The sequence below is a fragment of the Podarcis liolepis genome (assembly GCF_965112155.1).
Source record: "Podarcis liolepis genome assembly, chromosome: 1".
In the NCBI taxonomy this organism is placed as follows: Eukaryota; Metazoa; Chordata; class Lepidosauria; order Squamata; family Lacertidae; genus Podarcis; species Podarcis liolepis.
This window is the reverse complement of record NC_139554.1, coordinates 123,499,823-123,526,643: the sequence shown is the minus strand read 5'-3', so window position 1 is coordinate 123,526,643 and position 26,821 is coordinate 123,499,823. Positions and strand designations below refer to the sequence as shown.

The 26,821-nt window shown below is 40.4% G+C and overlaps 1 protein-coding gene and 1 long non-coding RNA gene across 2 annotated transcripts; one reads left to right on the top strand and one right to left on the bottom strand.

The window, feature by feature from the left end:
* Positions 1-1,841: 1,841 nt before the first annotated feature.
* LOC310691154 lies at positions 1,842-3,228 on the bottom strand. The gene is made up of 2 exons (XR_014518359.1): positions 2,784-3,228; positions 1,842-2,290 (listed from the first exon to the last, which is right to left on the bottom strand). It is a non-coding gene; the product is annotated as an uncharacterized lncRNA (long non-coding RNA).
* A 167-nt stretch (positions 3,229-3,395) lies between these two features.
* On the top strand, positions 3,396-26,821 carry STK17B (serine/threonine kinase 17b). The gene is made up of 8 exons (XM_083470234.1): positions 3,396-3,763; positions 10,328-10,493; positions 17,153-17,365; positions 20,338-20,482; positions 20,787-20,913; positions 21,634-21,682; positions 24,317-24,496; positions 26,086-26,821. The coding sequence occupies exons 2-8, from the start codon at positions 10,372-10,374 to the stop codon at positions 26,369-26,371; spliced, it is 1,122 nt and encodes a 373-aa protein (XP_083326360.1). The 5' UTR covers positions 3,396-3,763; positions 10,328-10,371; the 3' UTR covers positions 26,372-26,821.

Below are 26,821 nucleotides of genomic sequence, written 5' to 3'. Positions count from 1 at the left end.
ACACTCCGCTACAGGTACCACTGTAGTTGTTTATTTCCTTGACATCTGATGGGAGGGCATTCCACAGGGTGGGCGCCACTACCGAGAAGGCCCTCTCAGTGGCGTAGCGTGGGTATAAATAAATTTATAATTATTCTTTTATTTATTACAGAATAAAACCACAAAGGGCATATAACACAAACAAGAACAAAACAATAATGCCCCTCCATCCTTTCTCATGCTACAGTGCAAACTCCTGTCTCCTGCTTCCCATCCTTGTGCCCTTCATATTGAAGGTTTATGATTACAGTGGTACCTCAGGTTACAGACGCTTCAAGTTACAGACTCCACTAACCCAGAAATAGTACCTCGGGTTAAGAACTTTGCTTCAGGATGAGAACAGAAATCGTGCAGCGGCAGCGGGAGGGCCCCATTAGCTAAAGTGGTACCTCAGGTTAAGAACAGTTTCAGTTTAAGAACCGACCTCCAGAAAGAATTAAGTTCTTAACCCGAGGTACCACTGTATTTCTAATTAAAGACAACACATCATAAATAAAAACCACTGGGTGTATTTTAAAACAGACTAGAAACCAAACTTTAAAGCGCCTGGGCAAATAAATGAATTTGGTGCTGATGCTAAAATAACTGTAACATTGAGACACCTGTCGTACTGCTACAGGATGGGTGCATTGTGCAATTGCGTGGGGCACCAAGCTATTGGGGGGGGGTGCCAAGCTGAGCTCACTGGCTGTGGGTTTTTTTTAATGTTTCATCTGCCTTGAGCTAGAGTGGCAAAAAGCAAACGTCTGTGACCTTCCCCCCATCCCCACGGTTCTACAAATTATCTTCCTTCAATTAGCTGTAAAGTATGTTTCTTTTTCAGCTTTCATGTTGATGTAATCCAAGCTAGGACTGGGGTGGGGGGGGCCGGAATGGTGGAACACAGTTTGTCTTTGGGGCAGATTTTACCAAGCACTTAGCACTTCAGATCTTATAAACATTACATAAATGATAATGAAATAAAGTGGTCGAATGTGGGAGGTCAGTTGGATACTTAAAAAATAATAATAGGAACTTTTGTTATAAGTAAATATTATAAAACAAAAGAATGCCTGTCAAAAGATAGGGAACTGCTACAAAACAAAAAGCAAATCAAAGCGGTTGCTAGGCTTAGTCGCTCTATATTTTATGTAATTTATTTATTTATTTTTTAAGCAGCAAGAGAAGACTGAAGACAGTCATATATGGCGACACTGTCTCTTCAAGGTAGAAGGCCTACTTTTTGTAGCTGAGGCTGGGAGTGTTGGCGCTCAGGGAGGAGAGCTTGCCGTTGGCTCGGTTTTGTTTGTGCGGAACACAATAAAGAATCTAGGCCAACAACTCCATGAAAGCTATCCTTTGAGAGCCACCCACACGACATGACAGAGACTTCACTGGGATCCTAGAAGTGGAACAGCAGAGCAACGTGCAAGAGGAAGCCCAGTTTGGTCCTTTTTCATAGACACTGGTGGGGGATAGACCGGGAGCAGCAGGCCTGTAGCATGGTTATATTTTCACACAACTTGGTAATGCTGCAAAGTTACAGAGCTACCTGGTGGATGGGTGGGTGGGTGGAGGCAACTGGGGCCATTTAGCCCAGGCCCACAAGCCCCCCCCCCCACCTACCTCGGTTTGGCCACCAATGGTAAGTTATTATTATTCTTTCTTGAATTTATCTACCGCCCTATACCCGGATGTCTCAGGGAGAGTCACAGAAAAGATCAACAGACCCCCCCCCCCACAAAATATATAATCAAAATAAAAACAATAACCCAGTAACGTACCCCCCCCCAAAAAAGAGAGAGCCACATTTTAAAAGGGCGTAGGATGAATGCCTTTTAAGACTTTCAGGCAGGTGGCCCTGGACAGTAATATTCTGTGGCAGTTGCTCCAGGAAAAGGTTGATCAGTGGCATGAGGCCAGTTCTGAAGGAAGGAATCGTTCCGTTGCCAGCAGACCACCTGTGAGAGCGAGGCCTAATAAACAGGAAGGGGCTCTGGCACAAAGAAGTCGGGATTTTGAAGAGATACAGTGAGGCAGGAAGTAGAGGAGCTGGGCAGGCTAATATAGGGAGATGATCCTTCAGGTTTTTGGGTTCCAAGCTGCTTGAAGGCTTCACTGCCAGCTGAATTCAGTAAACACCGGTTGAATGGAACTGAATTAGTAAGCAGGCCAGCAGCAAAATCTTTACAACTCTCTTCCCCACGTCACCTCCTATTGTGTGTTTGCTTTGCTTTGCTTTGCTGGGTCATGGATCTTGCTGTGCCAAGTCCTTAATTAAAGGGATGAACAATTGTCAACTTTCCTGTCAGGCGACACCTTTTCTGACCAACGCTTATGCTGTGTGTGGTATGCTAATAGGCAGGAACTGCAGTGTACGGCAGCAGGGAATTGCCCCATAGTAGTACTGTGGGGACGCAGGTGGTGCTGTGGGTTAAACAACAGAGCCTAGAACTTGCCGATCAGAAGGTTGGCGGTTCGAATCCCCACAACGGGGTGAGCTCCTGTTGCTCGGTCCCAGCTCCTGCCAACCTAGAAGTTCAAAAGCACGTCAAAGTACAAGTAGATAAATAGGTACCGCTCCGGGGGGAAGGTAAACGGCGTTTCCGTGCGCTGCTCTGGCTCGCCAGAAGCGGCTTGGTCATGCTGGCCACATGACCCGGAAGCTGTACGCCGGCTCCCTCGGACAGTAAAGCGAGATGAGCGCCGCAACCCCAGAGTCGGTCACGACTGGACCTAATGGTCAGGGGTTCTGTTACCTTTACCTAGTACTGTGGTTCGTTTATTCAAGAATGCATCAGAGGTTCAAGCCTTTGGCCCTGTGCAGCTGTCATTTCTCTCTTTCCTTGTTCACCAGGGTGTACTTACCACTCCTGGACTTTGCACCTGCACTTAAAAAAAAAATGGCAAAAGCAAGTTGGAGAAATGAGTGCCTCTGAACATGCACAAAGTGCAAAACCATCCTCTGTGCTAAGCGACCGTTGCATTAGAGCAGATCTTAAGCCCAGGTGCCTCTTATTTCCGAAATTAAATCCCGACAACCTTAACGCCTGTCTATCGGGTCGCCACCGCCGCCCTGTTGCCCCAGATTCTTCCCGCAGGGTTTCTTCGCTTCCCTTTTTAGCCCCGCCCCTTGTCACTTCCGTTCCTTGACAGGTTCAGTCGTGCGTCTTCCCCGCCTCCCAACTTTTTTTCGAGCCGATTGGCTCGGCTCCCCGCCACTCACCAACGAGCAAGCCTATCGGAATGGGAAACGCTAATTGGGGGGCGGGAGGCGGATGGGAAACGTCGGTTGAAGACGAGAGCCTTGTTTGTTTCCTCCCCCCCTCCTTTTCCCCCTCCCGCTATGCCCGACCGCGCAGCGCGGATTGGCTTGAGAGGCGAAGGCGGGGCGGGGCGAGGAGGCGGCGGGGCGGGGCGCGAGCCAGCCGGCGCTGTAACCGCCGCACAAACCGGCTTTGCGCTTTTCAAACGCCAACTGTGTGGCGAGCGAGCGAGCGCGAGCGCGGGGCCGGGCACGAGCGCGCTGGGGGGGCCGCTGGCACCGAGCGGCGGCAAGGAAAGAGCCGCGTCAGGGGAGGCTGGTCTGTCCCTTGAGGTGCTGCTGTCCTCCGTTGGAAACAGGGACGAAGCGGGCGTGTGTGTTTGAGGGGGGAGGAAATAAAAAGGAGCGTGAAGCGGCGGCGGCGGCGGGCGAGACAGGCAGAGAAGGCTCGGGAAACGAAGCCCTGAGGAAGGAAAAAGGGTGAGTGTGCCCTGAAAATATTTATTATTGTTTTTATTATTAATAAGAATGATAGTGTTATAGGCCGGGGAGGGTTCTCCCCACCTCACCTCACGGAAAAGAGGGGGGCGGCGGCGTTGCTGAGGGAAAAGCACGGCCGACAATGAGGAGGGAAAGCGCCCCCTGGCGGCCTCGGCAGCAGCGCCCCCTCCCCAAAGTCCGCCCCCCCCATCCCCATCGCCTGCCTCTGAGCTGTGGGGATGGCGGTTCTGCTGAGGCTGGCGCTTCTTGTGGGTCACGCCGCCCCCGCCGGCGGCGACGGTGGGGCGCCTGGATGAGCTTCCCTCTCGCCGCCGCCGCCACCCGGTCGCTTCTGCTTCTCTCGCTCGCCTCATGGCATCCTTTCCCCAGCTTTCTCTTGAGTGAGTGTGTGCGCATATATATATATATGTATATGTGTGTGTGAGTGAGTGTATGTATGTGTATATATATGTTTGCATATATTTGTTTATTGGGGTTTTTGTTCGTGTGTGTTTATATAAATGTGTGTGTGTGTGTGTGTGTGTGCAGTGGTGCCAACTTAAATAAAATATGAGGGGGCAGGTAATCCCTGCCCCACATAATCAATCACATGAAGTAGCACACGCACACTATTCTAATGGCAGTGCCCATCAACCTTGGTGGCTCCCGCCCCCCCCCCCAAATATTTTATTCTAGGGGACCCAAGGGACCTTGCCGTCTAGGAGTTGGTCGTGTGTGTGTGTGTGTGTATGCATGTATTTGTTTATTGGGGGTTTTGTGTGTGTGTGTTTATATAAATGTGTGTTTTTGCATATATTTATATGTGCATTGGGGTGTTTTTTGGTTTGTGTTTCTATAAATGTGTGTTTCTGCAGTGGTGCCAACTTGAATAAAATATTGGGGGGGGGGCAGGTAAGCCCTGCCCCACATAATCACAAGAAGTGGCACACACGCTATTCAAACGGCAATGCCCATCAACCTTGGTGACTCTAGGCTGCGCTCAAATATTTTATTGTAGGAGACCCAAGAGATCTTGGCCCTTAGGACTTGGCCCTATATGTGTGTGTGTTTATATGTGTTTGTGTGTGTGTATGGAGAGAGATCACACACACATTACCGGCAAACTGCAGCTCAAGATTGCGAGAGAGGCTCAAGGACGTCTCACTCTTAGATACACCTGTGGTGCTTTTCGGGCACCTTAATAAAAAGGAAAAGGTGACTGGTGGTTTAAAAGCCAAGCCTTGAACGTGGGGAAACACAGATTGTGCAAATGGATTCCCTTATTAATAATAATAATAATAATGGCAATTTGGCTGTCACAATCATAAGTTTGTGTCAGACATTTGGGAGCGGGAATTTTTGGAGTAGTGTGTGTAGTGTCCAGGGAAAAAAGGGTTGATAAAGTTGTGGATTGTGTGTGCGCAGCCATTTCAGCTTATACAGCTAGTATTTTGTTTGATGATGGAGCTCTAAGGTGGTGGCTGACATCCTTGCCTGACTCCTTGCAGGTCTCTATCTTCAGACTGCCATCTTTCAGATCTTTCTTCATACTTCCTGTCTTACACGGATGCCTTTTGGTTTTTTTATATTTTTGGAGCGTCCAGTTGTTTAAGGTGCATGGTCAGTGCTGTGAACTACTTCTTCACACAGTCCATTTTCACTTATGGAATTCTATTTTCAGATGTGGAGTGGGCATAATACTAGCTTTGGGCAAATTCATGTAGTTTAGGAGATGACTAGGTAACTGTGGAAGAAACGTGCACATGGTGTGTAGGAGCAGCAGCTCACTGAGTGTGTGCAGATTTGTTGAACCGGAAACCTTCTGCAATGTGCAATTTCCTAAAATGTATATAAGGTGTACTTATAGGGACATCCCCCCATCCTGTAAACAATGCACAATAAACAGAATATTGCTGAAAACACTTAAGATTAAACCCTAAAAACAATAATATTATAAATGAAACCTTATATGAAAAAGAAAATCTATTAATAATTGCAGCACCTAATCAGAGTAATCACTGAGGTTCATACCCTTGCAGGGGGTCCACTTCAGCTATTAGCGCCTCCTGACTCTTTAGCTCTTTGCTGTCACTGCCTGTTCACCTGTCATCTCTGAACATGCAAGCAGTGACTAGAGCAAGGTGATAGAGCAGCATCTTTCACTTGCTTGGTCATCTCCCATTTAGTAGTTGTATAGATTGAGTGCAGAGGGAAAGGGTAAGTAATTGGAGCGTGAGGAGGAAGTTGGCCCACTGAAATCATCTTGCCCAAGGGCAGGGGTCAGCACACTTTTTCAGCAGGGGGCTGGTCCACTGTCCCTCAGACCTTGTGGGAGGCCGGACTATATTTTGGGGAAAAAATATGAACAAATTCCTATGCCCCACAAATAACCCAGAGATGCATTTTAAATAAAAGGACACATTCTACTCATGTAAAAACACGCTGATTCCTGGACCGTCCACGGGCCGGATTGAGAAGGCGATTGGGCGGATCCAGCCCCTGGGCCTTAGTTTGTCTACCCATGCCCAAGAGTCTCTCAGAACCTGGAGCTGGCACAGGTGTGGGTGCCTGATTGCAAAGAGCATTGTCATTGCGATGGTTTTTGAACTGGTTATTTCTAGTTACTTATGGTAATTTTAAAAATAGATATGTAATGTCCTCTTAATTTAGCTTTTGTCCCCAAACCATTTAAGTACCCTGCAATACAACACTGCACAATAGTAGTAATTATTAATAGCAAGTTTACTCTGGAGTAAATCCCGAGTTCAATGATTTTAGGATTGCAGCGTTAACTTGAAAGCCCCTAGAGGACAAAATTATTAACATTAAAAAATAACAACCCATCCAACTGCTGTAAGCCTTACAAACAAGCTCCCAGCTCAGCTCGTAGCCATTAACCAGACAGGGCAAAAATTAGATATAATATGAGCATCTTCCAACTTTTCCAAACAGCATATCATTCCTTTCCTTTGGGGCTATAGCTATAAAGACCTAGCACTTAGCATCCAAGGTTCTAATCTCCCTTAATGGTGGAATATGAAGCAGAGCCATAGTTGATTAATATGAGAGGCTTTCTAAAGCGTGTGGGTTCCAGTCTGTGAAAATTTAAATGATTCCAATTAGCAAGGATTGGAAATACCTGTATCACACATTATGACCTTCTATAAAGGAAATTGCTTGATTTCTGTGGCATGGTTCTGGCCGTAGTGTTTGAAAGTTTGTAAATTGTTTCAGATTGTGACCAATTGCTATTTATGGGACTTTCTGCACAGAAGTCTTTGTGTATTAAATTTGTGCTCAAATAAGTAACAGAATTTAAGGGAAGGACTTTTGTGTTTGGTACAGTAGGTTCCATTATATCATTGAAGTGTTATAAAAATGCATCTCCAGTTCCCATTCATTCTATTAGTTAGGGTGTTTCAGTGGACATAATGTTAGACATGAGACTTGTAGCCTGACATGAGACTTGTATGCTTACTGAAAGTCCTGAGTTCAGCAGGGCTTCCAAGTAACTGTGTGTATAGTATGACAACCATGAATTCCAAATTCCTCTTCAGCAAATGACTTGATGGCATACACAGTACATTTGTCTTTAAAAAAATCACTTGCTCTTAAGCTATGTGTGAAAAAATATTTTAATTGCTGTTGAATCTTTTAAACCAGCAGTTTGATTACATTGTGTTCTCAGTATGGTTAATATTTTTTAAAAATAGGCTTGCATCCCATGCCTAACTTTTTTGTTCCCCTGAAACTGCTTTAGCTAAAAACTTCATTACTAATTGTAATGGGTTGCATCTTGAATGACTGCAGTTCACTTGAAAGCACATATACCTAAGAATTTCAGGCAGGTCAATGAAATGAGATTGATATGAATCTATCGAGCTATGAGTCAAAACATAGCTTTTTTTCTAATAAAGACGTCAGTGCAAGACTTCTGCTTTTATCCGGAACAGTTTGTGGTAAATATGTGGTAATGGTGACGTTGTGTCTAAGTTACTGATAACTTCTTTGAAAAAGAAAAAAGTAGTCTTATACCTAGTTTGACCAACATTTGCTTCAACTTCTGTATGACAGATGCTTCTAAAGTTATGTGAAGCTGTTACTTGGATAGTGGATCAGTATGAGACTACAGTTAGTTCAGGGTCTGAATGTGATACACACCTGAAAAGTTAATTTAAAAGATGGGGCACTTAAACCAAAATTTCAGTGATCTGCTCTAAATAGTTGAGAGATTCTTTTGTAACTCTTCCCAATCTGCTAGGAATGCCATCCTAAATAATGCTCCAGTTTACAGATACCAGGAACCACACTGTTCTCTCTTAACTGTAGATCATTTATGAATGCATGAAATAGCACCCCTGGTTATTGCCTATAATCTCCTAAATAGATAGTGATCAATTGTAAGATCTTGTCTTATCCCACGACTCACACATTATTGACAAGAAAAGGAAGGCCTTTCAGACCTGGCAAAGAGATAGAAACTGTGCCATTAAGAAAAAGAAACCTATGCCAACGCTAAGGCTGAGGTTCAAAGAAGAACCAGAGAAGTAAAGAACACCTGTTGGATTAAAAAAAAAGCTCAAGAGATCCAGCACTTACTTAGCCGACACTCATGATGCACAGAGTTTCTTTAAAGCCACAAAGACCATCTATGGGCCAATAAATCATGGTATATGCCCCCTACGCTCAACAGACAGTACCATACTTCTAAAAGATAAAGAAACTATGGGATTGCACTGGAAAGAACATTACTAGCATCTCCTTAACTGCAAGTCCCCCATAGCTGCTGAGGTCCTCTTACAAATTCTGCAAAAACAAATCAGAGATGAGCTTGCAGTATCTCCAAATCTGGGAGAGTTGTGTACAGCTGTCAACCAAATGAAAAACAACGAAGCCAGCGGACCTGATGGGATATCTGCCGAAGTCATCAAAGTGGGTGGATTTGAACTTACATAACAATTTCACAAGCTCATTGAAAAAATATGGGAGAGAGAGGAAATCCTAACAGACTTTAGGGATGCCAAAATTATCAACCTTTTTAAAAATGGTGATCGAGCGGATTGCGGAAACTATAGAGGCATCTTTTTATTAGCTGTGGCCTGCGAGTACTCCAATTGGAGAACAACCTTAACCAAAGGTGTCATGGACTTTGAAGATGCTTGAACTCAGGACAAAAGGGAGAAATGTGCTAAGCGGAAGACACATTTGGCAAACCCTCATATGATCAACTCCCGCCCGGAAACCTTTGTCCCCACTGTGGAAGGACGTGTGGGTCCAGAATTGGCCTCCACAGTCACTTACAGACTCTCTGTTAAAACCGTGTTTATGGAAGACAATCTTACTCGGCTACGAGTGATTGCCAAAGAAGATCCCATGACTAGTACAATTCCTTAGAAGTGTTTTAATGAGGAGCTTTTTGAAAAAGCAACCACCCAGTTAGTAGTCTACCTGGTGTTGTAAAAGCCATGATGGCTCTTCCTTGGCAAGGTTTGTTCTCGTGTGTCCCAACAATTCTAGTCTTAATAAGGTTCTCCACTGATTTACCTAAGACAACTAACTTCAGGCTAACCAATCTCTAATTAAGTGTAATATATTAGGAGAAAAAGAATAAAGCAATCAATGGGGTTTCAATTCAAGCAAATAGATTTATTTGGAAATATTTTTATTGGAAATGGAAGGCACTGAAGTGAATGCACTGAAAATGGTTAACATTGATTTTAACGTGAATCACAGAAACCGCTATGCATTAGATATCTATATATTTCTGACGTGTATTCATCTGCAAAATTAACTACAACTTTTCAGTTGCCCAATTACTATTGTAACCCGTTTATGATTATTATTCAGTTTTAGGAAACAATATAGCATTAAAATTATACTTACGTTTCCCCTTCATTTTGTTCTATATTGCTGTGCCTTCGCCACATCCTGGATCATCTGCTTTGTTTTTAAGCCGTTGGTGTTGGATACATCATGTAGTGTGTTTTAGTGGAAATATTAATAATTTTAGCACTTGAATGCCATACTGTTTACATGTTGCATGATAGGATCTAAAAATATTTGAATTCTGTGTAATAAATATGTAACCACACAGAAAGAAAGAAAGAAAGAAAGAAAGAAAGAAAGAAAGAAAGGGTAAGATCAAACCTAGCACAATTCTTTCACTTGCTTTACTTTCCCTTCTTAGTTCCTGTGTATCCAAATCTGAGATACACTCTGGAGCAGAGCTGGGGGGGGGGGGGGAGCGTGGAATAGGTAAGAGAGGAAAGAAGTTCCATTGCCCAGTTTTCTGTTGTACAAGCAGGTGGACATCATTGCATGTTTCCCAAAAGGTAGCCAACTAAATCAGAGTAGACCCATTGAAACCAGTGGAATTCAGATAGTAATGTCCTTTGATTTCAGTGGGTCTACTCTGAGCATGACTTAATTGGATACAACCATAAAGGTTTATTTTTGGACATCAAAACTGCTAAAAGTTTTTTTTTTTAGCAAGCCAAGAGAATGAGAACTGGTAGTTTACTTGACTGTGTGTCACTTGTATTTAAATAAATGTTGTTTTGACAGGTGGAAATCAGTAACGAGTGTTGGAGAAACCTCATGCATTAACTATGTCTAGGAGGAAGTCGGAGAGCAAAAGTCCTCCAGGCTTGTTGTCTACATCGCTTCAGACACAAATAAAAATGGATAATTTTTACAGTTTCTATGAAGTTGAATCCAAAGAGTTGGGAAGGTAAGAAACTATTATGTTTTTTGGATTTTACTTTGTGTCCAAGACTGATCTGCGATAATACAAATACAAACTTTAATAATTTGATTCATTAACCTAAGTTTTTTAGTATAAGGTATGGGACAACTTCTGAAATCTAGTTTTCTCTCCTATCTTGCCCTAATCCAGAGCACACCACTGCTGTGCTGGCTTGCAACCAGAACATTCACTTTCCGTTACCTCCTGTACCTGAAATTGAAGTGTCAGTGACCCATTCTTTTGCAAAGCTCTACATCTGTTTTGCTAATAGCCTGCACGCAGGGGCCTGGTGGAAGAGCAGTTCATGGAATGCTTCAGTATGAAGCAAGAGACATGAATGTTATAGCCAGTATCAGGATTACACCTAAGAAACTTTTCTCCTGATATGGAGCCACATGGCCACAAATCTTTCTCTGGTGGACAGTGATGACTATAGATATGTTTCTGCGGACCACTTGTCTCTGGTTGCATAACGTGAGAGACTCATAAGATATCCATGAATTGCAGAGAATTTGAAGGTGGGGAAAAAACACTTCATTCTGTGTGGGAAAAGTCAGAACCTTAAGTTCTTCATCATGTGTAAAAAATGGGGAGGGATCAGCCCCTCATTTTGTGTTTGGTGTTGCCAACTTTTGGAAGCAGCAGGAGAGATGATAGCAACTTCCAAGTGTCCCCAAAGCCTTCATGAAGTAAGAAATTAGCCACTCCTGACTTCTAGGACTTATTTGTTTGTTAAAGGGTGGCTGTTGGGGAAGGGAGTGGGACAGTTGATAACTATCAGTATTGGTGGGCTACTGTTCTAGACTTTAAAACTACTAGTACTACTTGATTTTTCTTTCTGTAAGGATGCCCAAATCAGTTTAAGACTGGAACTAAAAAAAAAAAAAGTAACACAAGTGCAATTATGCTCCCACATTAAAGGAGTTTCTGTCTTTCCTTATTGCCAGGCAAAGTGGGAAAGAAAGAGGTTGGAGAAAATGAAATTAGTATTGCAGGAATACAGTGTTAGAAATTAGCTAGGCGCCAGGCACATTTTGCGACTGATGCGGGCCCAGTTGCGACCACGTGGAGAGCTCTGGATGCCAGATTGGCAACTGGGGAAAGCAAAATGTCACTTAGAGAAGGAACGGAAATATTTTCTTTGAAGCTTGAATTGGTTTTATTTTGGATTGTTTGATTTGATGTTTTAATGTGTAGTAAACTGCTTTGAGATTTGTTCTTTAAAATATAAAGTGCTATAGAAATGAAATGAAATCATCATCATCCCATTGAAAAAAATGGCGCCTAGACATTCCATTGTGGCAACCACAACCTAGGGTAAAGGTGTGATTTGGCGATTAACTTTTATATCTGAGTTTCTAACACTGCAAATAATTCTACAGATTCTTCTACACAAAAATATTGAGTGCATTAGATTCTCTTTGCTTATTGGGAGAGTAATTCTCTTTGGGAGAAATAACTTGACAGCTTTGAAGTAAATGTCATCTAAAATAGATGGTAGCCATTGCAGAGGCTCTAGAATTGTGTGTGCTAAAGTTCTTAAAACTCTTGATTCACCTTCCCATTTCAGGACATACTCCAAATGTATTCTTTTTGTCTTTGCTGACCAGTTAATGCACATTAGTAGCTTGTTTGAGCTTTATACTTGTGAACTAACAATGACTCCTTTACCTAATTTGTGAATCTATGACATTATTGAAACACAGTGTTTTCTTTCCCTGTAGCATTTTTAATATGAAAGGTAGATGGGGCAAAATTAGAGAGTCCAATCCAGTGCTTAGTGAGGCAGACTTTAATTTCAAGAAGAAAAATTTCGAAAATTGAAGTTCTTGGGCTTAACTGTTTTAAGAGTTTGTGTGGAGAAAATCTAAGTAGTTGTGGCAGTTAATCTTTTAACACTGAGTGGCTAAGTTGGGGTGATGTCACTGAATGCTCATGAAACAAAGTTATCAATATGTTTGCAGTTCAACTTTTGTGAATAAACAGAAGGTTGTTGATCTGGCTGATTTTGAAACATCATTCAGGCACTAGATATGGGGTAGTTCTCTGAGGCAAGATGAAAACTGGCAATAGGTTTTAGGAGATAGGAAATTTTAATGAGCCTGGTCAAGCAGAGTGGCAATAAGGATGAGGAAATGTGGGTGGGATGAATTTCACAGTTTTAATTGAGTCACTAATTCATTGTCTTTGAATATAATGTTCTCTTCATTGGAATATTTTCTGTTCTTGAATTTTTATTGGTCTATTATTGGGTTGGATTTGAAGGTTTGTGACTATAACTATTTCCCTGCATCTCTTGAAAGTTCTTCTCTATTCACACAAGGTTCCATTGTCTGATCTTTGATTATGCCATCTGTGCCACAGCCCATACTGCTGAGAAGGGTCTTTGACCCTCTGGAAAGGCTTTTAGGGGTGGAGAGTTGGGAGTAGGGGCAGTTCTACTGGGATCCAATTTTGGATCCAATTCATTGTATGTCTTGTGCTCACATTTGGAACATTTATTGTATAATTGCTTAGTGTTAATGATTTGACTTCGTTATTGAGCAAATAGTGGCTTCAGTCTAGGAATGTAAGGCAGCAATTTCCACTCTGACCTGTCTTGGTTGCAATCAACACTTTTTCTGTTCCACTGCAGTTCAGTCCTACCAAATACATTATTTGTTTCACTGTCCACTATTTAACATAAGTTAATGTAGCTAACATAACTATTTATGTAACTTATATTCATTTCAATGCAAAGGAAACATCAGGACAATGAAAAAACCCCTCGTAATTAATTACATATCATTTGCGGACTTCAAGAAACAACAACAATTTCAATGAATGCTAATCATATTTGTTTGATTGATTTCCATTCCTGACTACAGATGAATATGCGAACTGCAACAATTTTTGCCTTCTTTCCCTTTATTGTCAGATTTCTCCAACTTCCCTCTTGTCTGTGGCCTCCATCCACTCACTTTTTTGCCAGTGTGCATGTGCCTCAGAAACGTTTCTGGTAAAACTGAAAATAAAACCAAAAATTTCCAGAAACCCCACATCACTGTTAGTGAGCCAAACTAAAATTTGTTAATCTTCCTCCATAGTCCTTCCATTTCTTGATTTTCCTCTACTGCAGTTTCATGTGTAAGATGTCCACACATCATGTATGTATGCTCTCAGCTGTGGCACTCAGATGTGTGCATCTTCCATATGCATGTAGCTGGAAGCTCAAATTGATTGGTTTTAAAACAAGTTTGTGTTTCTGTTATGTATAGTCTTTGTCATGCCTAAAGAGTGGAGAAATAGGATACAGATGAGGGCAAGGCTTTGGTGGATGGGCATTAGATTAAAGGGTGACAGGCCACAAAGAGAGGATACACAAGGCAGAAAAGTGATTAGCTCATACCTTTTGAACAGTTATGAAAAGAGTTGAAAGCTTTGAGTCTCCAGATACCAAGATCAGTCTTTCGGTCAAATGTGTGGCAGTTCTCTAAAAAGCACCTGAAGAAAGATAAACGTTTTGTTGTTCTCATGAAACTGAAGTAATTCCTCCTTTTGTAGAATGCTAGTCAGCTTCCTCATAGTAAGTTTGCATCATGCTGGGTGAGGCAATAATAATTGCTTGATGTATATTCAGGCTTTATTGTGTTACAGAATTTGGCTGACTCACTTTCAGCAATGTAGTTTCATTTGTAGGAAAGTCGTCAAAACACCTTGAAATTACAGGTGAAATTTCTAATACTGTATATGTTTCTTGCGGGTCAGTTTTTAATGTTTGCATTTCATTGGAGAATTCAAATACTAATTTAGGAATGAGGCACCCTGTTGTCTTGTTGTATTTCATTATTAATTACTAGATAAATTATTTCCTTAACTGCTTTATACTGGGGGTCCTAGGGGAATTGCTCAGCTTCTTTTTTTAAAGGAAGCAAAACAGCTTTCTGCCAGGTTCTAAGAGTTGCACATCATTTTAAGTGTAGGCAGATGAGTGTTAACTAATCTCTAAAGATCTTAGATGAATCTTTCTTTCTATTTTGAAGGGCCTTGAAAGAAGTTATGATTCACTCCTGTGTCCCCCCACCATGATAGTAACATATTTTAGACTCTTAAATATTTTGTTTCTAGTAGCTGCAGAATTTTCAAATGAAAATGCACACTTAAAGCTGCCTACCTCTGAGAGTCTTTTTTAAAAAGCAGCTGCTTGATATTCATCCCCATATTTACAGTTAGTGAAAGCTTGTAGTGTTCTTAGTCACTGGCCTCCAAATCTGGACATTTTCCTGAAGTTGCTTACAAGCCCTTGATTAATAAATAAGTAAGTTGTTAATAAGAAAGGGCTCAGAACAGAGACATTTTCAAAGTATATTTTTATGTGATGTCATAAAAAATGATTGAAACAAAACAAAATTTAAAAATTCCTTCCAGTAGCACCTTAGAGACCAATAACTAACTCAGTTGGTCTCTAAAGTGATACTGGAAGGTAATTTATTTAGTTAGTTAGTTAGTTAGTTTCGACTACGGCAGACCAACACGGCTATCTACCTGTAAATAAAAAATGATGTTCACATGCCTGGAATAATGGTTGAAGAGAAGTTCTGAAAATTTTACTTTAGAATAAAAAGCATTTTAGGCATATCCAGTACACATGTTTTACTTCTGTAACTTCAAGCACTTTAAAGACCTGATTCTATTCTTCGTTTTATATTAAACTTTTCACTTATTGTATTTCTGGGCACCCATGTAAACATTAACACTAAAATCATAATCCTGGTTTTCAGGCATTCCTAACTTGGCCAAGGGAGCACATTTTTCTTTACTTCCTAAAAGGTCAGCTTCATTTTTAAGCAGTATGTGGTTTTCTTCTAAAAACACAATCTTACCAACATACATTTTTGGTTCTAAAGTTAACAGTTGGTAACAGATGAGATTTACATGACTTGTTTCTTGCTAGCAATTGAGAATGGGCTTTTGTGTGGAGGCTTTAGGCTGTACTTTGTTTTACCATGAACACGTTGTTTTAATTTGACTAGCTCTTTAATTTCCCTGTGCCTCAGTTTATCTGTCCAGTTATTCCTGATGTTAAATGTTCTCATTCACACACAACTCTTTCAAAACCTTTACACTGGCTATGAGTGCCCAGCAGCAGACATTTTAGATCTTCTCCACCTTCAAAATGTGAGCTGTGTTTTTTCTCTGCACTTCCTCTTCTTCTCGATTGGAAGGAAAGAAAAAAGAAAAGAATACTTTTTTAAAAATGATGCAATCTACCTTATACCAAGTCACAAGTCACAACCCACCCTTTGAAAGCCAGGAATGTAGTAACTTCTCTCAAATTCAAAGTACTTGATTTGGCTCAAACTCAGTTCAGCAGCATAGCTGGTGTGTTGTCGCAGTACGGTGGCACCTTAAGGTTAAAGCTTTACACTTTCTTAAGAGGAGACATTATCCCCACAAATTGAAAATCTGAGCATATGTTTAAGCAAAATGTGTTTTACAATATCCTTTTAAAAACCTGAAACCAGTTTCTGAAGGAGTTCTTGCTAAAAAAACCCTCTTAAACTCTTCTAAGAAGAAGCATTTCAGAGATCTTTTAAAAACAGAACTGTGTTCTTACCTGCACTGTGTATTAAATACACTTGCCAGCACTGTGGTGGAGTGAAGCTTTTTAAAATGCACTTGCAACACTTTAAATGGCCTTTTATCCTAGGATCTTAAATACAGAAGTATCTTTTATGTGCAGGTAACTTACAACTTACGCACATTTAACTTGGGCGCATTCAGCTTTAAGTTCTTTGCAAAAAATACTAAAAGTTTAAGTGAAGGTGGAAAGGGGGAAGGTATCGGGGGGGATGTGTCTTGACTATGCACAATTTTGGTTTATGCGTTAACCCTGAAATATAACCCCTGCATAAGATGAGAGTTACCTGTACCTGGTAAATTGCATTTGCAGAGTATTTTCAATCTTTAAAATGGCAGTTGTAAGCATCTTAATACATTTTTAGTGCAAGTTTTGTCTTAAGTTCTTAACTAAGAATATTTAATTAAAGAACCTTGTAATGTAGTGATCTCCTAATTGGTACTGGGTATCCAAGTATATTTATCTTGGAGGTTGAAGGCTGCAAACTTGCATGTAGTAAGGCTGCTTAAATTCCATTTACATCAGGCAACTTGACTTCATACAGATTTGTGGCCTTAAAAAGAGTTGGCCCTTCTTCCTCACACTCAAAATAGTGAAACTCAAATTTTGCATATAGACTGATATGTACAAGAGGAACCTTTCTTACATAATAATGGTCTGCTGCTGGGATTCAAGTTTGCAAAGGTTTGGAGTGAAGCAGGATAAAGGAAATGCAGTGTTGCATGAGAAATCAGAGTACAGATAATTGTAGCTATGGTAGAGGTAAGGTCAAGAGATGCTGCAGCCACTGAAGCCTTATCTCTGGATTGCAGAAAACTTTGCCCAGAGCTCTATTTTTGCTTTTCAAGTCTTCAGTAGGTCTAGATAATGATAAGGCTGCAAAAACCATGACTGCAAAAAATACACACATTCTTGTTTGCAGTAAGCTAAAGCTATGATGTTGACATTACTTTAAAAATATTTCCATATTCTTGTGTCTGTTCGGCAGCTCTGATACTTCACAAATACTTTTGTCCTTTTACAGAGGAAAATTTGCTGTGGTGAGAAAATGTATTGCAAAATCTACAGGCCAGGAATATGCAGCTAAGTTTCTGAAGAAGAGAAGAAGAGGCCAAGACTGCAAAGCAGAGATCCTACATGAAATTGCTGTTCTAGAATTAACAAAGCTGAGTCCCCGAGTGGTAAATCTCCATGAAGTCTATGAAACAACAAATGAAATCATTCTGGTATTGGAATAGTAAGTATGCTTTGTGCCAGCATGTTTGATAATAGATGTATTGATTTTGTCATTGTTTGCATACGCTCACCAAACATAACCAGAAAGGTAACATTAGAGAATACGTACAGTGTACTTTCTGTTGTGTTTGGCTCTTCTAGGTTTTGGATCTTAATCCTTTGTTAAAATGAACCTTCTATCAGTGGCACTATTATCATTGACCTTCTATATTATGTTTTCTGTTGTAGGCATGACACATCTCTGGGTTCTTTCCAACTGAGGCATACTCAGAGTGGACTCATTGTAATTGGTGCACTTAAGTTAGTCACAACTATGAAGAAAATGCAGTATTAAAAATAAAAACAATATAAGAAACCGCAAAAGGGGCGGGGGGAGTCAAACTATTCATGTTTATTGTAACATTGGATTTGTATTGTTAAAATATTCTTTTAAAAACTGAATATATATATATATATATATATATATATATATATATATATATATGGAATGTTATGAAATATCAGCTTCAACAAGTTTCAAAATGAGAGTTGCAAGTTGCTGTCCTCAGTGTTCCAAAGAACCAGGGTTTTTTTTATTATCAAGGTAACTGTCATCTTTGCACTTCTTATTAATGTCAGCTTGACCAGTTCTCTGACAATGTTGCATTCTTGTTATTCAACTGTTCAGCGTTGGCACTTCTCAGCATTTCCACTTAAGTGTAATTTCCAATTTTACCAGCCCTTAATAAGTTCAGCATTAACTCTGTATCAGATTTGTTTGAGATAAATCTGTTGTAACTATAGTTTCATGGTAGCTAAAACTTTTAGTGTCTTGTCCTTGTGTGCTGTTGCTATTTTTTAAACCAAACATTTATTTTAATCATAACCTTTGTTAAATATAATAGATGCCTTTGTGTAAATGCTGGGATTATATCTAATTTGCCAGTGAGGCTATAGAAGATTTATTGTGAGAGGGGCTTCAACTGAAAAAGGACACCATCTGAAAGAGATGACAGCTTAGATATCGAGAGTGCTAGATAGTGTCAGTGGACATTTGCTGAGTTGCTTTCTGCCACAGAGGAAGGCAACATTCCTGAATCGCTGTTGCTAGATAGGCCAGTGGCTGCTGAATATGGATGCATGTTCATAAGGACCAACAGCAACTTCAGGATATGCAGCTTAACTTCTTTGAGTTACATAGAAACCTTGCTGTCCTAGCAGACCACTGTAAAACTTGTAGTTGTAGTCATCTGAAATGTCGTTATCCTAGATTACTATGTACAGGGCAACTTGATGAAGCTTTGAGGCATCCTTCCAAAGTCCATTGGGATAAGGAGAAACTCCTGTGCAGCAGAACTCCCCTCTTGACTTACCCTAGCCCGTTTTCTTGCATAGAAGTTATAATCTGGTAATAGTTTATTTTGATCAGGATGGGAAATAGATGTGGAAGAAGAATTTGGGCCGCTAATAGCTTGTGTTGCTGGTGTTTTTGAAAATAGGCCCATCAATCCAACAAAAAAAGAGAAAGAAATCGTTCTTTTTGTGTAGAGGCTTCTGCAAGTATATTACTGTTTTAAAATGGAACAGCTTTGGAGTAGTTTGCTGGTGACATGGAGGGTACTTTATGCCTGTATACAATGAGTGATGGTGGTGAAGAGACAGCCTTCAGCTGTTGGATTTGCATCCATGCAAGAGCAGCCTCATCATTGCTGTTCTTTGACCATGACGAGAGCTGTGTAAATGGAGGTGAACTGTTGTCTATCCTCTTATATGGATTAGTCAAGTAACAGTCACAGAAGAAACCAAAATTGTGCTTTGTGCTCAAGCTTGCTTGAAGTATAATTTGATACCAAATTTACAAGAGGAGGTTGCTAGTGTGGGTGAGCAGGCATGTGTGGAAAGGCATCCTCTCCAATGTTTGAGTGCATGTGATTACTTGCTCCAGCGCAGGGAGCTACAGTTGGATCAAGAAATTACAAAAGCAAACAGTGTGTGTGTGTTCACACAAGGGGATCGTGGGTTGCAGTGGAAGACATGCCAGAGCAGCGGCTGTGTTTCGGGCATACATTTTGTTTTCATCTTGCTTTTGTTTTCATCTTGCTTCCAAAAGACTCTCTCTTTCTCTCTCTCTCTCTCTCTCTCTCTCTCTGTGTGTGTGTGTGTGTGTGTGTGTGTGTGTGTGTGTGTGAGAGAGAGAGAGAGAGAGAGAGAGAGAGAGAGAGAGAGAGAAAGAAATATAACTTAATATGATTGCTTCAGGGAAGGTATGTAACTGGAGTGCCAAAATCAAAATGCATTCCAGAAAAAAATAATAATGCAAGAGCTACATTTTTAGCATTTCTTGAAAGGTTGTGGTGAATGAGTATTATATAGTAGTTGAAAACTACTTTTTTTAGATACTTAGGTGAAAAGTAGGCCAGGACAAAGTGTTTTGAGTCCCTCTTAAGGGGCTGTTCCTAGAAAGTTCACAGAAAATAAGGCTGTCTTAATGTTGAGCAACATAGAAGGTTTTCAGGATTGTTGATTGTTTTTCTAGTTGGTTTAAAAGACTTCTTGGATACTTTAGAAAAAAATAACCATTTCCTTTGCTGTCAGTAACATGCTGTGCTGAGATTTAAGTTTCCACTAAAACCTTTTTCTTTGTTTTCTGGTATCTGCTGGTGTTCTGGAAATAGATGCCATTTCACTGACCTCACAAATATGAAGCTTGCAAATGATTTTGCCTTCTACATCACATCCTCACTGCTTCTTTTTGACTATCCCTACAAATGTTCATGTTGGAGCAACAGAAAATCCCAAGCTTGAGCATTTTACTTTCCCCTCCATCTCTACAATTGTCATTTCAGTCCAGTTAAATATGAATCTGTACCAAACTCTTTGAAACTATAAGGCAGTAGAACTGGAGTTTACTTTCCAACTGAGACTGACCTTTGTGATGAGGTCATTTAGAGAGTAAGATGTTAAAAATGAGTGTGTTTGTTTATATTTTTTTAGTGCTGCTGGAGGAGAAATCTTCAATTTATGTCTCCCTGACCTAGAAGAAGCAATAGATGAAACTGATATTGTTAGACTTATACGACAAATACTTGAGGGCATTTGTCATCTGCATCAGAACAACATTGTCCATCTTGATTTAAAGGTAACTGTACATATGAGTGTTAAATAATGAATTTCTTTCTGCACTTTTATTGATGCTCTAGGATATAAATTCATAAATATATTGATCTGTATCTTGATAACTCCTTAACATTTCAAATTGGCCTTTTAGGCTTTTATAAAACTGCTTTGATTTGTTGGTAAGAAACTACTGGCCTCCTAAATTGGTGATATGCCAATTTCAGTAGGATTAGAGTAGTTTAAAACTATGAATTCATCTTAAATTAATATCCTTAATATGTGGTGAATTGTGCGTGCACTGAACATTTTTTGTTTCTTTGTTGTAGCCCCAGAATATTTTATTGAGTAGTATATGTCCCCTTGGCGATATAAAAATTGTTGATTTTGGCATGTCTCGGAAGATTGGCAATTGCATTGAACTACGGGAAATTGTTGGGACTCCCGAGTATCAAGGTATGTCACTGTGCACACATGCTCTTTGAATGCTTCTATGTATTTTCACATATGGTAGAACTACTCAGCATTAGAGAGGTACCCTCAATTTTGATATTTTATCACCTGCTGAAAATGTTTTTAGAGAATTAATTTGATTCATGATTTTACAATGTTTTAATGATTTTCTTGAATGCCAGCCTTTACATTTTTTTATGAGGTAGTGGTTTATGAATATTCTTACAAATAAAATAAAAATAAAATAAAACGGGCATTGGGTAATCAGCCCCTGACACAGGACTAGTAAAAATAATGGAGCCATTGCTGTTCTACATATAAGCTGTAGAGGAAATTTCCTCTTCAGTTTTCTCCCAATCACTGGTTAGGAAACATGAATTGTCTCAAGTTGAAAAGTATAACTTTAAAGAAATAAATGTATACTGGTCTCCAGAATGTAAATGGGTTACTTTGAGATTAGTGTTTGTACCTTGTACCAACTTCAACAAAAGGACGGCTTGATTGTGCCAGTTCACTTCTGCATTGTTCTGCATCTAGAACTAAATACACCAGCAAGGACTGTGTGGACCATTCCGTAGATGTTGAAGAGGAAGCTCTCTTTTTTCAGTCATACAAACCTATAATTTTAAAATGATGCCCAAATTCAGAATAAGATAATTGTCATGAGTATACTAGAACACAATTGCTGTACTTCATGGTACTCTTCCTTTCCCCTCTGTCCAGCACCAGAAGTCTTAAATTATGAACCTATTACTCCAGCAACAGATATATGGTAAGATCACTTCTTTTGAAGTTAAAACAACTGTAAAGACTATCTAGTTCTTATATACTAGCTACTATATCATTTCAGTTTAAATTTCTGGAAACTGCTTTTCACATACAGTGGTACCTCGGGTGAAGTACTTAATTTGTTCCGGAGGTCCGTTCTTAACCTGAAGCACCACTTTAGCTAATGGGGCCTCCTGCTGCTGCCGCGCTGCCGAAGCACGATTTCTGTTCTCATCCTGAAGCAAAGTTCTTAATCTGAAGAACTATTTTTGGGTTAGCGAAGTCTGTAACCTGAAGCGTATGTAACCTGAACTATTTTTGGGTTAGCGGAGTCTGTAACCTGAAGCGTATGTAACCTGAAGTACTACTGTAATGCCTTTGTTGGCCCTTCATTTGTTATTTGTGACTGTAGGGAACAAGTTATAGTCATGGTGACCTAAAGCGGGGGTTTCCATATGGTGCTCATGAGCCCTAACGCCGGGGCCTTTCTCCTTGCCCTCTGCCTCTGCACAAACTTTGAAATATGCCTGCCATCCATCTGGTTGAACCCCCTTCCCTTGAATCCCTTCTTGTGATGAACAGAAAGGTGAGAAGTCTGTGAAAAAGAAGCAGCATGTGGTGGTGGTGGTGGTGGAGCAAGGACATTTGGCTTCTTTTTGAGACAATGGCCAAAGGATAGGGGCATTCCTGTCCAGCAGCCAGCACCTAGGAGCAGGGCCACCTGACTCCCTCCCCCACCCCTGATGCCCCTGTAGGAAGGGGATGGAAATCTCTTCTGGAATTCTTTACCCAAAAGCCCTATGGAAGGGGATAGAACACCCAAAAAACAGTGAGGTACAGGCTTTCCCTTTCTCTCTCCCCCCCCCCCCCAGGTATTTAATATTCTGTGTGAAGGAATAAGCACCAGGTGAGGGCACATTTCTGATTCTACTGTATAGGCTCAATCCTCTTGGTACATTCAACTTATCCTATAATCAGCTGCTTTTATACCACACCCTTTCATTCTGATGGTGGTTTGAGGATATGCCTTGTAAAATCCATGAAGATCTGTGACTTAGATCTATGGGTTTCTTTGTCCCAGGGTAGTGCTGGTAAGTGCCTGATTGACGTTTACAGTGTAAGGCATGGATCCTTATGATTTTTGCAAGTTATGAACTAGAACCCTCATGGTTCTAGTTACAGGTAGGCAGCTGTGTTGGTCTGCCACACAAACAAAGTAAAAAAAAATCCTTCCAGTAGCGCCTTAGAGACCAACTAAGTTTGTTACTGGTGTGAGCTTTCGTGTGCATGCACACTTCTTCAGATAGTACTCATGGTGGTACTGAAAAGTCCTGGATCTGCAATTTTTACAATTAAGGCTATGGAGACAGATGTGACTTGCAGTTTGACGGTGGCCTGGGGGAAATCTTGTGTAAAAACCATGCAAAAATAAGAGGATGCGTTTTTAATTACACTTACGTTCTTTTTCTATGCCCTGTGGTGGCCATTTTGTCACTTGTTGCCACAGCACTTTTTCAGAATTCTACAACTAACAGCCCAAAAAGGAAATTGGCTGTTAGTTGATGTGGACATGAAAAGGAGCAAGTGATTAATAGGAAACCTGGGATCAGACAAGGTTTCCTGTTACACCTTTATTTTCAGAATGTATAAGGCTTCAGTGGAAAGGGTCTTATAACCTTTTACTGCTTATATATTGTTGACCTTAGATGACCAAGCACCATTTATGATTTGATGGAGCTACCAGCCTTGGCTTCATAAGCTAAGGAAGTAATTAGATTTTGTTTATTTCTTTTTTAAACATATCCTGTGGTGGTGTTCGTCTTTGCTTTCACTGCTTTCCAGCATGTGCCAGAAATAGAATCTCTTTGCCAATGTTTGCTGCTTTTGCCAATGTTTGCTGCTTTTATTTCAGTTTCTGATTATCTCAGTACCACTGTTACAGTTACGCAAACTTCTGAATTCTTAACCCTGTGCCCATTGGCTTCATTTTTTGTTAAACTGAAAATCTGTTGATCCATTAAATGTGCAACCTGATCTAGAGTTTTGGATGTTCATATTGGAGCTCTAAGCAAATACAAGTGTCCAGTTCGTTTGTATGGCATACCCTAAACACTGTGCTGAAAGGCAAAGTCTTCTCACTGAGAGAGTATCATCCATTTGATATCTATCATAGTGCAAGAGGTGCAATGATATGTTTATGAGGTTGTCTCCATTTGGGTCTCCTGAGAATTGGATTGTGGCATTAGCATGATGTATGCCTGCCAGAATTTGTAGAGTCCTTGTGGAGAGAATCTTCCTGCTTATATTTTGATAACAAGCAGGTTGCTTGCCAGTGTCCTGTTGTTAAATATTTTGATTGATATGCTGGTGACAAGTATAGTTGTAAAAATCGGCAAATACTTTGCCTTCTGCCCTCCTGTGTGCAAAATGGAACAGTTCAGTGTGTAAGAAGTACACTTGTTCTGTGTCATGAAACTAAGCTGATTATATGAATGCCTCTAGTTTACCTGAAATGACTTTCTACAAATTTTGATTTATAGAGATAGATAACTGAAAAGTTAAAAAGAAAAATTTGGCTTGGTATGTGTAATTACAGACAAATATTTTAATATTAAATACATAACTTCTCTAATTTCAGGAGTTTGGGTGTGATCTCTTATATGCTGCTTACACACGAATCTCCTTTTGTGGGAGCCGACAAACAAGAAACGTACCTCAATATTTCTCAAGTAAATGTGGATTATTCAGAAGAAACATTTGCTTCAATTTCACCATTGGCCAGAGACTTCATTCAAATGCTACTTGTTAAAAATCCTGAGTAAGTAGATGATTTGGAGCAAGGTAGAGGAAGAAAACTTAAGCGGAATCCCTGTCTTGCTGTAACATAAATATAGTGGCAAGGGGCTTAGTCATATGAAAAGGCTATTTTTTGCATGTCTGTGTATCACAAGCTTAATTTCAAATTAAAAACCATTTTATTTACTCTGAGTTATTTACTCCGAGTATTTACTCTTTTGTAAGAACTGCATTGTATAACCTGACACACTACAGTGGCACAGAAATTCTTACGGGTCTAGAATTGGGGTGAATCTTTGTGTATTTTCCATCAGAAATACTTTCCTATGTGCTTGGCTTTATAATGCCAAAAAGCAACTAGCAGTATTTGACTCTGGGTTGTATCCAGCTAAATTCTACTTGGAGCAGGCGCATTAAAATTAATAGACCTAAATTAGTCATGTCCATTAATTCCAGTGGGTCTGTTGTGAGCATGACTAACATTAGGTACAAACATCTGTGTTTGTTAATACTTTCTATATAACCCTCTGAGATGGTGGATCAGGGCTTTCTCCAGTGCAGGATGCGGAACAGGATCTGTTCCTTGTGGGACACTTTCAGAGGTGGTCAAGGCTTTCCATGACCCAACTTTGAAGGAAAGAATCAGGAGTGCACCATAAGTGTGCTCCCAGTTCTTTCATTTCTTCCTTTGCAGGCCAGCTTTAATTCCATTTATGCCAATCAATTGATTTCTGACTGCAAAATCTAATTTTAACAGGGATCAGCTGCCTCTGGGGGCTCCCAAATGGAACCAATCCCAGTGTGGTTTGCATTTGGCACTAAATTTTAAAAGTGACAAATGCGAGCATCTCTTTCTAGGGAACAATCAGAATGTCAGGTGTGGAGCAGGTAGACATGGCTTGTGGGCCAAATAACCCTGCTGAGCATAATTTGACCCATAGGCCGGTGGTTCCCCACTCCTGCTTTTAAGGTATGGAATTGAACAGCTGTAGCCATTTCAGCAAGCTGCAAAGCCTTTCACTCCATCTCCCCACGAAAATGTATTGTGCTTCTACAATTTCTCCAAGCAGTGAAGAGTTGTGTTGGTTGGCTGACTCCCTTTTATGTTGCAGCCATAATCCTTGTTAATTTTTATGTGTGTTTATGTGCAAAGAATAGTATCAGTGGTATAAGAAAGGGAAGGCAGACTGAGGAAGGAAACCTTTTCATTTTGCCTTCCTTTGCCTTTTCCGTCCATTCTTGCCTGCACTGAACAGCCACCTTCCCACTGCTTGAAATACATATTGATGGCAAATAGAGGAAGAGCAAGCTATAGACACTTAAACCAAAAAGATTTTGTCTTTCCGTGTGATGAGAATTGGTGGGGTCGGTGAGAGGAGTTACAAGAGGGCAAGTTATGAAGTGTATGCTGTGTGGGAAAGATGAGCTTGCCCATCTCTTCCTCCCTGTGGATCTCTGCCAAATCTAGTTGATTAGGGATATAGTTTTGTTTGAAGGCAGTAAGGCTATTCCAGCACCACGTAGTATTTAATCCTTCTTTCACTGGCTAAGCTGTTGCTTTCAAATGACCTCCATGTCTTAAATGTATATCTTTTGATTTTTATTTTGAAGAGAGCGACCAACAGCAGAGGCCTGTCTGTCTCACTCCTGGCTTCAGCAAAGAGATTTCTTCTTGTTGTACAGCCCTGAAGAAAGCCCCAGTTCTTCTCCAACACATGATCATATGAATAAGTGCACAGAAGAAAGAAATACTAATAAGTGCATGTGTAATGGAATGTGCAGCGAGCGAGAGGATAAAGAGAATATTCCAGAAGACAGCAGTACAGTCTCCAAACGATTTCGCTTTGATGATTCTCTCCAGTACCCCCAAGAATTCACAACAGACTTTGTATGCTAACAGATGCACTCCTGAATGCTATTTTGAACTGAATTTAGGATTCTGATTTACTCCTGTGGCACATGCTTTCAGATTATGGCTTGTCCACTATTGCATTTTGGTTATCCAAGAAATGCACTTTCAGTTGATGTTGTGTTGGCCCTTCTTTGTGCTACCGTTGCTGGCAATGGGTTTGACTCCTGGGAAACTGGAGTCCTGGCACCTGAAGTGGATTGTCTTTGGAGGCAGACAAGCAACTGAGTATTTTTTTTTTGCACTTTTACATTTGAAGTCCAAATAATGGATTTTGGTGTGTCGATAAATAAAACAGGCAAACTGGGAAGAGGATTTTTTAAATGTTAGCCAACAGTTAGCCTTGTTAAACACACCATAACCATGTTCTAAGCCAAAGAGTGATGTAAAAATACATATGCAGTTGCATTGTTAATAAAGCTACATGAAGTTGACAAA